Genomic DNA, 14,350 nt, shown 5'->3' with positions numbered 1-14,350 from the left:
TCGACCCCAAGCTCTTATTCTGATAAAAGAGCTTCCATGCATGTTGACTCTTCCAATGAACAGGAGAATACCCACCCTGATCCCATTGAGCGAAATACAAAGAAGGTTTGGTTTGAAAAATTGTTTACACCACTATCTCCATTACCTCCAACATTCCCATGTGCATTGTACGAAGCTACAATTGTGTCTCCATTGAAAAAGAACGGTTAATTGGAAAGGATTAAAAATCATTCATTCATAGGACATTAACCAAATCAAGCAACAAATCAATGTTGAATGATCAAGCTTCTCAAACGACTCTATTGATGTGATGGCATGCATCAACATCTCTTTTCTACATCTATACAAAGGATTGAAGACTTGAAGTATTTTACAAGACCCTACAGCATTTTACAAGTGCCAAAACTCTCTCAAAATCATTACGCATCAAACACTTAGAATTTCTTATTAACTTTCATATCTTAGAAATTCTTAGTCTAGAGTCTGAACTGTGTTGTATTTTGTGAACACCTCTGATTGTATATCAAATGTTCAACCAAACAATATTCTTTGTAATCTTTGTTTATTAGAAATCTCTTAGACCATCTTCATTGGGAGGGTCTTAACTATTTAAGACCCGGTACCTATTAGGTACCCCCAATGGGGAGAATCTTTTTCAAGGTCTTATAAGACCCGGGGTCTTACTTAAGACCCCCACTTTTAAGCGGGACCCGCACTCTTTTAATATTAAAAAATTGAAATATAATGATATAAAGTTATTGATAGTTGATTAATGGGTCCTATTTAAGAACTTTGTGTGAGATCTGGGTTGGAGTGATTGAGTGCTTATTAGGTACTACTATTAAAAAAGAGAAATGATATTTTGACAACTATTTTTTGACAACTTTTGGACAAATTTCTCTCTCATACTCACATGATGTTGTTATCATCTCTCTTCCTTTTTCTCTCTCCATTGTTTTTGACCAATAAAAAGTGAGAAAAACAAGGTTGTCAACAAAGTTGTCATCAAATGGATGTCAAAATATCATTACCCATTAAAAAATTATAAACGAGTGATGTGTACACGTGGGACCCATTTAAGAACCCAAAAATGGGTGTCTCCATTACGGATGCTCTTACTTGAACATAGGAAGTCTCTAGCTTGTGTGCTTGAGCAATTGTAATCTTGTGTGATTATAGTTAAAAATCTCTTGTAAGTGATAAGGGGACTGGACTACTTCCTGATTGTGGAAGGAACCAGGATAATTGCTTTGTGTCTTTCTCTTCTCTCTCTAGCTCTTTTATATCCGCTGCACTTAACTTTGAACATTGCTTCAGGTTCTGAACTTTATCAGAAACTGAACATTGAACTTAGTTAAAATCAGAAAAAGCTAACTAATTCAACCCCTTCTTGTGCTTTTCTCACCTTCAAATACATATATTTTAAAGCCACTATCAATTCTTCATATCAAGAAAATATATTTCTCTTACCTAAATTGCATCGCACATGCGTATTTCAGATAACTATACTTAAACTACCTTATTGACCTACAACCATTGTTTTAAACATCTTTCTTGAATGTTTTTTTCAAGGAATCTTTCTTGAATGTTGTTTATCAATGTTGTGTTGAGGCAAAATCCCTAAAAAGTTTTAAAAGTAAACAAACCTTATTGATTAAAGGATTTATGGATTTTGATAGTTTCTTAGTATTTAATATTTCTTCTTGAGTCATTAACTAAGACAAGAAAAGAATATAAATCTAACTAAGAATCAAGTAATCAAAGAACATTAAAAACAAATGAACTCATTCAGAGTTCAAAAGGTTTGTTAGAAGGTTCATCAGCTGCCATAGGAAGTGATGAACATTTGGATGTAGTACAAGAGTTTTTGGTCTCAGGAGTTCGTGCATTGGGATGAAAGAAGAGATATGCTGATGGTGGAAAAGCTATAGGGTTTTCATAAACAAGTCCATGAGGTGCTCTTTCTTGAGATGTTGCTATAGAGAGAAGTGATAAGGAAGTGAAGAAGAAGAAGGATAGGTTAAAGGCACTCATGTTTGTTATTTTGGGTTTGTGTATATAATTTAGAAGAAGAAAATGTGTAGCTTTTGGGTGAGAAGCTGTGGTGGTTGCCTTGGCCTTTTATAATGTTTTCAGGTCTTGAGGAAGTATTGGTCCTTTTGAACTTGAATTTATATCTTGTGAAAAGGGTACCTGGATTCTTGTCTTTAGAATTATTCTAACATTTACACCGTCACGCAATCTATATTGTCTAGTAAAGATTTGATTACTCGAATTTTAATTTTACAAAATTAAATTAAAACACGCAGTTAAAATATGGATCGTCTAATTAAGATCGGATATACCATATTCACAACAATGTAATATGCGACTTCATTCAATTTATTTTATAGTAAATGCATGTTGGCAGTGAAATTTGGAGAACAAAATTATGCATTTAGGTAAACTTTTAGTTAAAAGAAGAGTGATATCCAATCCAAATAAGTTAAAACGAAAATGACTAACATCAATTCTTTTATGAGGACTACTATTCATTATTATTTTTTTCTTCAGAAATTGCTTTTTTTTTCCCTTTCGAAAGTTCCTTCAACTAAAGGTAGTCCTATTTGAGACATTGTTGGTCACTAATTGTAGACACATCTCTTAAGATTTAAACGTTAGTTTGTCATGATATAGCGGATGTCTAACATATTCTACTAGATTTCCTGATTTAACCGATTGTGCAATCAAATGAAATGAGCCAAATCTATTGGCAAGCTAATGCTTATAATTCAGTTTTTTCCACTGAAAAAAAAAAGGAATATTTAATCATGTTTATGTTCATGAGTAACCGTTCTCAAAAAAATGTTCTTGAGTAAGCGTGGACTAGTGAATAAAATCATTGGATCATTGATTAACATCCATCCAATTTTAAAACATTAATCATTTCCTAAAAAAAAAAAACCATTAATCATGAAATATTTATTTATGTGCAATAGCTATAGTGGATCTAGATGTTTAAGCACTATATTATGATTCCGGCAAAAGATGTTTATTTTTTTAAATCCTTCTATTTTCAGGGATAGGGTATTTTAATAATTTGGAGTTCGACTTAAAATGAATATAATCTAGTTAAAAATTGTTCCATCTAAAAATCGAATTCAAATTTTCCGAAATGATTAATTATTTAGTGAAATTCATTAACTACTTAACAAAATTAGTTTGTAAGGAATTAGAGGCTCCATAGTACCCTATGCATGCATAATACTGTGCTAGTCCAAAGATTCTTATCTTGCTTCCTTGCTACGTGGAAACTAGAGGTCATTAAAGTGTGGGGTTGGCTTAGCTTAGAAGGGTAGCTAAGGTAACAAATGCTGTGGCTGCAAGCATGCTTTGCCACATTATTGCGAAGGCACAAATCGCATGCAATAGCTGAATATATAGCAAATGCGTTCGTATAGTGTTATATATACTTCCCACTCAGTCACTCCATATATGTGAATATATGATGTGACCTTAGTTTAAAATCATGTCATTCTTCATGCTTTCTTTACTTTATATATATATATATATATATATATATATATATATATATATATATATATATATAGGGGTTTGCTAGAACACACCCACTAGTTTTTATGTGGGAGTGTTTTAGCAAGTAAATAACTAAAAAGTGGTTAAATACACCCTAAGGCGTATGTTGCTATAACACACCTTCTAACAATAACAAGTGGGTGTGTTCTAGCAAATCCTATAGGCATTTGCTAGAATACACCCACTAGTTTTTATGTGGGAGTGTTTTAACAAGTAAATAACTAAAAAGTGGTTAATTACACCCTAAGGTGTAGTTTTGCTAAAACACTCCCACATAAAAATTAGTGGGTGTGTTCTAGCAAACCCCATAGCAATCCATTTCAATGAACAATTTTTTAAACCCTATAGTTTTTGCGAGTTATATGGTGAGGATAATATTATTAGCTTGCACTTCATCCATCATGGCATTTTCATAACCTTTCTGTTGTGGTTCTCTATGTCGCGGATATAGAAATTTGACTATGTGTAACACGAACCAAGAATATCATACTTCTGACAGGTTAGCATTACTATTAACTTGTAGTAGTTTAGGGGAAGTGGTTCAACTCAGGATTTGGCTTAGATATTGTTTTGACTTCTTTAATCTAATTATGGTTACTTATATAATCTTCATAGTTAATGTGCAGTATAACATGTTTCCATAGCAATAATGTTAATCACATTCTTTATGGTCTGCTGGGCTGAACTTCAATCCGCTCAAAAACTCTCTTATCTCTTCAACAACTATCGCAAGTGTTTTCCATAATACATGTAAGCAGTGGCGGAGCCAGGATTTTTTTAGAGCCTGGGCGAAATTTTTATCCCGAATTCATATATGACATAATATATATATATATAGAGTCATAAATAGAAATAAAAGAGGTTCATTATTTTTTCAACAAAAGTACAATTTGAAATAAGAGAGAAGAAATATAACCTGACAATGGCGTGCTAAATAAAATTAGGAGGTAAATGCCCTTTCCGCGACCTCTTCTAGTCTTGAACGACCCCGAACCGGTATTTCTTCCTCCATATTTGGCACCGGAATACCTTTAGCAACACAAAATTCTTGTACTTCAACAAAACGGTCTTCGCGGCGTGAATTAATCAAAACGTTTCACAAAACGTATTAAAACTATTTATATTATCATATAATGTATAATAACTTAGATCAATACTTTTTTTCCATAATTATAACATGTTTAAAGTAAATATAATAATAAAAATAGACTACATTTAGTAAAGATAGAATGTTTGACAGATTGAAAAGAAATTAACTAATAAATAACTACTCGTAGCATATCTTTAAACAAAGTTCATGATCAATTAACTACATTTAGTTCACATCATAAATTTTTATGAATAAAAAAGAGGCATTAAAGTGCCAAAAATGGTGTAAAAAATAATAAAAATGGTGAAGAAATAAATAAAAACAAAATTGGCTCAGCTGGATTAAATCTGGACCACTTGATGCATCAAGGGGTCCAAACTTAATCACTAAAGGGCTCATCACAGCCACAAGATCTAAATCAAAGAGTTAAAAAAACAAGGGTGCACAGTATACGATGGGCAGGCGTGCGTGTGAACATTCAGCAAATAGGACAAAAAAGCTGTGGGACCCGCGTGAGTCAATGGAAGAGAAAGAGAGTCCACTCTTTCTTCTTCCTCTAGCCACGTGAATGAACAACACAAAAACCATCAAAGCTTCAAATTTTTTAAAACCTCAAATATTCATCAAATCTCACAAACTAAAATACCATTTTGCTTGGATTTTCACGCTGATCATGAATCTAAGCTTATATTTCACAGTGAATGTTTGTATAGAGAGAAAAGCAGAGCCTGGACAAAAGCAAGTAAAGCAGAAGCAGAAGCATGGAGTCGCGACTAATGGGTTGGGCTTGTTGCAAGTAAAGCAGAAGCAGAGCTTGGGCACTAGCCCAGCCTAGCTGGGGGGTGAAACCGCCCCTGCATGTAAGTTCTGTCAAACTCCATGGATTTTGACGTAGTATGGAAGCGTAGGCTAGCAAGCGATAAACTTAGATTGAAAAGAAACAAGTTTGCAAGCGACAAATTTGTGAAAATAGGGTTCCAGAATTCACCAGAAATTGAGAAAACTCTCTAAAATATTATTGAATGAATAAAAGTTGTCCCTTAGGCTACAAGTGTTAAGCTTAAATAGAGAAATAACAAAACCCTAATGGGCCGAAAATAACATACTGAAACAAAAACATAAAATTACTAAAATTGAGCTAAAATAAAAATACTATAGAAAATACTATGGAAAATCTCCTACATCAGTCTCCTCCACCTCTGAAGTACTCGACCCCGACTTCTTATTCTGATAAAAGAGCTTCCATGCATGTTGACTCTTCCAATGAACAGGAGAATACCCACCCTGATCCCATTGAGCGAAATACAAAGAAGGTTTGGTTTGAAAAATATAGCAGTAGCCTTTATCCGTCGCGATAATGCATTCTTTCTCCAAATGCTTCTTCATATAAGTCAAATGGCTTGCATGAGATGGAGAAAGAGGAGTGATAGTTGTTGATGCATTTTCCTGTGAGCGAGTGCAACTGCATCACCAAGGATTCCTTATCCTAAGGCCCATATTTCAGGCTTCAGATCTTTATCTTCACTAAATGGATTATCCTTAGGAATGGAGTAGCTACCCCAAAGTCCAAGTTTACTAACTTCTAATGCACTTGGAATGTTGTCAACATCAAGCCTCGTAACCTTTCCAAGCAATGACTTCTTGTTTTGGGAAAAATTGTATGAATCACCTGAACCTCCTCCATCACTCATCATGAAGTATAAATTCCCATCGTTAGGTCGAAAGAGTATCTGACCACCATGTTGAGATATAAATGGGAGTCCCATGGTAAATATCATTTTCACCTCTGTTGGTTTGGTCAGTTTGTAATCATCCAATAATTCCACCAAACGTACCTCATCATATAGAAAAGGCTTAATACATGCTTTGGTCCCTTAACTTATTTTTGAATTTCATTTTGGTCCCTTAACTTTAAATTGTCTCAATTTGGTCCCTTAAGTATCACTCTGTTTACCAAAGTGGTCCCTTCCGTTAGTTTTCCGTTATGTTTAATAAAAAAAAGTTAAATGTGGTACACGTGTCATTTTGTCATTTGTTGAGAACTTTTTTTTTTTGTTATTTCTTCATCTTCTCCATACAATCCTTCATCTTCTTTCTTAAAAAATGTAGAGAGAGAGAAGGATAAAGAAACTTAAATCTCCATCTTCTCCATACATCTTCATCTTCTTTTTATCTTATTTATTTGTAACACTTTGGTCTTTTATATATTTTTTTTATAAGCCAAGAGAAAATGACATCAAAAAGAGTAGCGCCCAATTAAGTTGCAACCCTACTCTAATCTTTTGTCAATTGCTCATATATATTATTAAAAAAAGGAAAAATTTCATAAAAACTAGGGGGACATAAAACCTTACCCAGTCGATCCATGCGAATCAACCCTAGCGTGTAATACATCAAAAATGAACAACACAATGAATCCAACCCTAACCAATTCTAACAAACGAACACCAATCACGATGGACGTTGGTGAGTATCAGGAGGGTCTTATAATTTCGTGAATGAATCGATCATCAACACAAAATCAAATCGCGTACCATCAGCTCCTTGCAACAAAACGTCAACAAGCATTAACGACTCTTTTGAGTCCACGCAGTCCATGTCAAACTAAAGTATCACTGGGATACGAAACCACAGAGTACACAGGCGAATGAATTGACCATCAACACAGACGAATTCACGTACACGCAGCCCCGTGTGATATAGACAGCAGACCTTAACGCTCTATTGAGCCAAACAGATCTTCTTTTTATTACATTTAGGTCTTTTGTCTTTTAAAGCATAGACAGGTTAACCCTTTTTATATTTTTTTTATTCAAAAAATGACGAGTTGGCTTGCCACATAGGATTATTAATAATAGTTTTATTCTTAAAAAAATTCTTTTATAAAAAAACAGCGAAAAAAGGAAATATTCATAATCTTCTTCATTGCCCTTCGTCACACTAATCATAATCTTCTTTGTTGTTGGATTTTTTGGAAAGAAGATAAAGATCCTTGATTTTTATAGGTTTGAACTTTAAAGAAAAATATGATGAATATTCAAGATGATGATGAATATACGAAAATAATGAATATTTTTTTCTAAGTTTATTTTTTAAAATTAAGAATAAAATTATTATGGCTTAAATATGCAAACCGTCCCTGTAATTTGGGCGAGTTTTGATTTTCGTCCCTGTAAAAAAAAAAATTTAAAAACATCTCTGTAAAAAAAAAATTTGTTTTAAAAAGGTCCCTGGCCCCACTTTTTTGCCGACATGGGATGGTTTTTGCCACGTGGTAGTTGCTGACTGTGCAACTTTTGCCACGTGGCACTGACGTGACAGTCCACGTCATTAAAAAAATTATTTTTTTTTATTTCTGAAAATTATTTTTAAATATTTAAAAAAACTGAAAATAAATTTTAAAAAAATAAAAAATCATAAAAAATTCCAATTTTTTTTTAAAAATGAAGAAAAAAATTGGAAAATACTTTTTCAAAAAAATGTAATATATAATTTTCAAATTAAAATAATTAATTTTCGAAAATTTAATTTTCACTTTTTTTTCAAAATTTCTATTTTTAACATTTTTTTCCAAAAAAAAATTCCAGATTTTTTTTCGAATTTTATATGATTTTTTAATTTATATATTCAGATTTTTTAAATGCATTATGATTTGTTATGAAAATATATAATCAGATTATTTTCACATAATTTAAAAAAATATATAATCATATTTTTTTCAGAATTAATATTATGATTTTAAAAAAAAAATCAGTTTTTTAATAATTTTTGAAATTATATATTCTGATTTTAAAAAATTATATAATTTTCCATTTTTTTCATATTTCAAAAAATTATATTTTTTTAAATTATATATTCGGAAATTTTTTTAAAATATTTTTAGGATTTTTTATTTTTTAAAATTATTTTCAGATTTTTTAATTTAAGAAAACAATTTTCAGAATTTTTAAAATATTTTTTAAAATTTAATATTATGTGGCAAGCCACGTCAGCGCCACGTGGCAAAAGTTGCACAGTCAGCAACTGCCACGTGGCCAAAACCATGCCACTTCAACGTTTGGGTGGGGCCAGGGACCTTTTTAAAACAAAAAAAAATTTACAGGGATGTTTTTAAAAAAAAAAATTTACAGGGACGAAAATCAAAACTCGCCCAAATTACAGGGACGGTTTGCATATTTAAGCCAATTATTATTAATAATCCAATGTGGCAAGCTAACTCAACATTTTCTGAATAAAAGAAATAAAAAGATTAACTTATAGACGCTTTAAAAGATAAAGGACCTAAATGTTAAAAAAAATAAAAAATAAATAAATGACCCAAAATTACAAATAAATAAGATAAAGGATCCTCAATATAATTTTACCAAAAAACTAACATATGTAATTAATGGCAGTCATAACAAGTAGTCAAAAAAACATATAACTTTAATGTTTTATTGAAAAACTTGGAAGTTTCACCCTATACCCCTGCATCTATACTCTCACCCTTACATTTTGTGTAAACTTCCTATTTTACCCTTTATATTAAAACATTTCAGTTTTTTTTTTTTAATTTGTCACTTAACCGTTTGCCTGGGTTTTCATCAAGTTCCTCTCCGGTTGCAAGCACCAACGCTGTCAGAATTGCTGTTTCTGCTTATCGATTTCTGTTTGCGCATACCAACGATTTTCTGGGTTGCACCATCATCGTAAGATTCTAGGTTTTTTGGGTTGCGGATATCGATTGTTTTCTGGTTGCGGTTATCATTTAGAGTATGCATTCGTTAATCATGAATTAGTTTTATGGGTTTTGTTTGTTGGGTTTATTCGATTTGCGTTTTGCTGGATTTGCATTTACAACATTCTCCCTCACCGGAAAACTTAAAATTATGTTCCCTGCCATGAATGTTATTGGCATATATGGTAATTTACGTGGCCTTTTGGATTAGATTTCTTTGTCGATTCCTTAGTAAAGCTTGTACGATGCCACAAATATCATTTGTGTTGGTTACATGTGTAGTGTTAAGGATTTAATAACGGGTTCTCGATATCATGAAGGATTGAAACGATAATTCAACAAATTTCTGAAATCATTCCTCAGGAAAACTAAAATAATTACCGGAAATGTTCAAGAACGGTTTCCGGAAATATACACATTTACTATCGTGTAGGGTGAACTCGTGTCAATTCGGAAATGTTGGAAGTGGGGGTGAGAAATAATTGTATAAAAAGTTAAATGACAAAAAGGGTAATATTGGAATTTTTTATAATTTGTATGGGTGAAGGTATAAGTGTAGGGGTATATGGTAAAATTTCCAAAAAACTATTGACGATATTCAACAAATTGTTTGGACTAAATATTCAACAAGTTAAATTCAAAGATATTTAAGGCCTTTTGAATTGAATTAATTGTTTTTTTTTTTTGAAAGAATTGAATTAATTGTTTTGATTGTACCATTTAATAAAACAGATACCAATACCTTTAAAATTTAATAATTTGCAAGTAATAGATATATTATCCAATAAGTTGTTCTTTCAAAAAAAAGTGGACAATTGAAAAGAAAAAAAACTAATATTAAATTTAAAATGAAATATTTTCATCTAAATGAATGTCATTCAATTTTCAATTCAATATTATTTAGTTTTTTCGATTGTATCCCTTATTTAATCTTATATATTTAATTTCAAACTTCACCCAAAAAAAAATATTTAATTTCAAAATTATTAATTTTAAAGTGATAGATAAAATATTAATTCAAAGCTACGATTAAAAAATTAATTCAATTTAAAAAAATACCTTAAATCTCTCTAGACCTAATTTCTTGAATGTATTTAGTCAATAGTTTCTTCAGTCAAACATTATATTTAAATGTTTCTTTAACTGGTTATTTTGACCAACATTAATGACATATATTATTAATATTTAAAATAATTTTACATGACTAATTTTTTTTTGTATTTCTTTCTTTAACATCTCCTTATAAATATATGTTTGTATTTTTCATATATTATACATTATTCACTTCAAAGTAAAAGATTATTGAAGGTACAATGTCTTTACTTATCCAAAAGGTCGTCTTCTTATTTGTGTGAACGTTGTTATCAGTGCACACTGTTTTTGGAGGAGTTACGGTGAATCTTGTTAACTCTCTCGAAGACAATTTAGATTTAACCGTACGTTGTCAATCTAAAGATGATGATCTCGGATCTCATCTTCTGCATCATGGTAATAACTATAGCTTTCATTTTGTTCCGAAACTTCCTCTTTTTGGACAAACACTGTTCTTTTGTTCGTTTGCATGGAATGGTGGGTTTCATCATTTTGATGTCTGGGTACAAGGTAATGATGATTGCCATGATTGCAATTACAATATATTCAAATCAGGACCGTGTTTATCTCAAGAACCGAAGGCGCCTAAGTGCTTTACATGGAAGGATTAAATAATATAATACATATTTTTTATTTTAATAAATGTTGTGCTCGGGTTATTAAAAACTTGATGTATTGTCTTAAATCTTATTAGTGGAGAAACTTATATGAATCTATTGTAGTCATATTCTTACCATGCTCAAATAAAACATAAGCTATGCTCTTCACAAGATTTAGGATACCACATTGACGAGTTCTGATATACTCCATTTAAGCTATGCTCCATTCACTCCATTTAGGGTATGGATGCAAGACATGTGGCAAAAAAATATTCAACGGTTGAGATTTGAAATTAAAAAACAAATATTTGTTAAATAAATATACATAATAATAACAAACAAATCTTGTACCAAAAAAAAATAACAAACAAATCATATTCCCTTCTTCTCTCATATCGCCACCGCCTACGTGCAAACAAATCATGTACCTCTCTCTTCTCATTTGACCTTCTACCTTCTCTCAAGCTTTCCCCCTCATCATCTCTTCTCTCAACTCAGATCCCTACTTTTCTTTTACCCATCTCTTCTTCATTCCTTCTTAATGAAAATTTTCTTTTTGTAATTTTAATCAACAATTCTGGTAGATTGTAATTTTAATTTCAATTTTGGAGAGGAGTTATGGTCTCAAGATTGATTGTGACTACTACGAGAAGAAGAGGAAACCTGATTTGTAATTATTTGAGGGAATTATTGTGTATTTTTATTAAACAAATATTTGTTTTTAAATTTAAAAACGCAACTGAGAATAGCCTAAATGCAGCATACCCTAAATGGAGTCAATGGAGCATAGCCTAAGTGGAGCATACCTGAATTCCACATTGACTCATAACAAACATAATTCACATTCACTTCCTTGAAATTTATAATAATATCAACATCGAATTCTTTGCTTTTGAAAATATTTGCTTTACATCATAGAAAATCTTGTACAAAATAAAATAAAGAAACATATCCTTTTCCCGGTGTCACTATCAGAGTTGAGTTTATCCCCAAATTAACAGACGACACAAGACAAGTCTTCATGGAAGGCATGTACTTGACTCCAAGATTCATAACCTATAGAAATGTGATTTCACAACCGCATGACCAAGCTAGCAAACACAAACAACGAAGGGGTGATTTGAACATATAATAGTATAAAATAAATGAGAAGAACACGTAAGCAGTTAAGTCAAAACCCTATCATATCACAAACATAATGTTCAAAACCTTGAAGAATATATTATATCAGCTTAATCCACAATACTAAAAAAATACCATCACAACATAATAATCGAAATCTTCACAAACACAATGTCACAGTTCATTTCCAAAATAATCACACTCAAACAATGGTAAAAATAGTCACAAATGACATTCATGACAATCAAGCACATAATCTCACTTGATAATCAACATCATTCACAACACTCACTAATTCAAACATCAACAATTACACATCATTCACAACATTCACTAATTCAAACATCAACAATTACACATCATTCACAACATGCACCATGTTCAGCCATCATCATTTATATACAAATGCACTTCATTCATATTACCTATATTCATGTCGGTACCGGTCTCTACTCACCAAAATTGTATGCAGTGTTATGTTACTGAGCAATACAACACATCACCAATCGTCACACATCACCAATTGTCACCAGAATCTTAATAATGATATGATGCATGAAGACAACTCACCAATAGCAACACAAGAATTTACACAATTACTCACCAATAACGTCACCAGAATTTATATGTTTTACTCATCGTTAACATCACCAGAATTTATATATATTATTCGCCAATAACGTCACCAGAATTTATATGTTTTACTCATCGTTAGCATTACCATAATTTATATATTTGACTCATCAATAACATCACCAGAATTTTTATATATTACTCGTCATTAACATCATCAAAATTTATATATTTTACTCGCCAATAATAACATCAAAATTAACAATATCATCAATTACATAGTCAAAATATTACATAGTCAAAATCATCAATTACCACACATTCAGCATAGTTTAAATCAAACAACACCTTAATAAAGTTTCTAATTCCTCTTTTAACCTCACACTTCCAAATTTGCACATTAATTTAATTATTCTCTAAAAGGGCTACAAACGTCGCGGCGAGGCCCGAATGAACTTTGGGAAATACGGCTTTCTCATTCATCTCAGTTAATTTACATTCATGATCTTGAAGTCTTCTCTCTCACCTCATACCTGAATTGAAGCTTTTACAAGATCCAACGAACTGAACAGTAGTAGCAAATCCAAATAGTTTCACATGATTATGTCTTCTTTCCATCAGGGTAATGACTAGTAACTCATAAATTCTAAATAAAGAAACATATCATTATAAATATATTATAAATATACTATTAACATATTTTATTAGCAAGACAATTTTGAATTTGCAACTCCAAAGCATACTTTATGTATCTTCACAAACTTATTTAGACTTACAATCATATCAATGAAGAAATACATGTGCAGATGCTTCACTTTAAAATAACAAGAGTATAATTAAAATAAAATTACTTTGCCTCTAACAACGAATATGATCAATCTTTGAAGAGTTCCTTCTTTCTCCAAAACATGGCGCTAATTCTATGTGTGCAGAGCGTTATATTATTTTGAGTGCTATTATCTGATTAGAGTTTTAAGTCTCACTTATTCTAAACATAGAATTCTGCTTTTTACCCAACACATTTTGCTCATTCTCAACTGAAATTCCTAAAATGCTACTGCATGAGTTAATTCACGCAACACTTGCATGCAACGTGAGTTAAGTCACGCTCCTTTGGTCGGTGGTGTGAGTTAACTCATGCAGCTTGGCCAGTGGTTCATGCACCAAGAACACATATTTTGGACGGTTCTTGACTTTTCTTAATTGATTGTACACGTTTTTTTACACCTTTTTATATGTTTTTTAACTGCATTTAGTGTTGTTAAAACCTATGTTAGCCTAAACCCCCTATAAATACGCTTCCAACCTTCACCATTTCTCACACTATTTCTCACATTCTCTCATCCTCACTCTCCTCCTCTTCCTTCTACAACGACAATGTTGTTTTTCCATCCTTGACCTATCATAGAAAGAGGCATCTTTGAAGATTTCAAGAGGTTGTTTGAACTTGAGATGATTGGTGACCGGCCTTCTTGGGGTAAAAAGAAGCAGATTTAGTTTTACCCCAAGAAGGTTGGTTTTCTTGTGGTTTTATTTTTACCCCAGATTTAGTTTTACTCCATTGTAAATGTATCCATTATA

At 31.6% G+C, this 14,350-nt stretch overlaps 2 protein-coding genes across 2 annotated transcripts; one reads left to right on the top strand and one right to left on the bottom strand.

Annotated features, from left to right (window-relative positions):
• Positions 1 to 1,773: 1,773 nt before the first annotated feature.
• On the bottom strand, positions 1,774 to 2,126 carry LOC146930411 (uncharacterized). The gene has a single exon (XM_085701965.1). It carries the CDS (start codon positions 2,032 to 2,034, stop codon positions 1,789 to 1,791), a length of 246 nt encoding a protein of 81 aa, XP_085558091.1. The 5' UTR covers positions 2,035 to 2,126; the 3' UTR covers positions 1,774 to 1,788.
• A 4,996-nt stretch (positions 2,127 to 7,122) lies between these two features.
• LOC146930410 (S-protein homolog 5-like) lies at positions 7,123 to 11,208 on the top strand. The gene is made up of 2 exons (XM_085707555.1): positions 7,123 to 7,132; positions 10,752 to 11,208. Exons 1-2 carry the CDS (start codon positions 7,123 to 7,125, stop codon positions 11,084 to 11,086), a joined length of 345 nt encoding a protein of 114 aa, XP_085563681.1. The 3' UTR covers positions 11,087 to 11,208.
• Positions 11,209 to 14,350: the final 3,142 nt, after the last annotated feature.

Source organism: Medicago sativa, chromosome 4 (genome assembly GCF_051527215.1).
Source record: "Medicago sativa cultivar Bolivia chromosome 4, Bolivia_mono, whole genome shotgun sequence".
Taxonomy (NCBI): Eukaryota; Viridiplantae; Streptophyta; class Magnoliopsida; order Fabales; family Fabaceae; genus Medicago; species Medicago sativa.
This window is presented reverse-complemented; position numbering and strand designations above follow the sequence as displayed.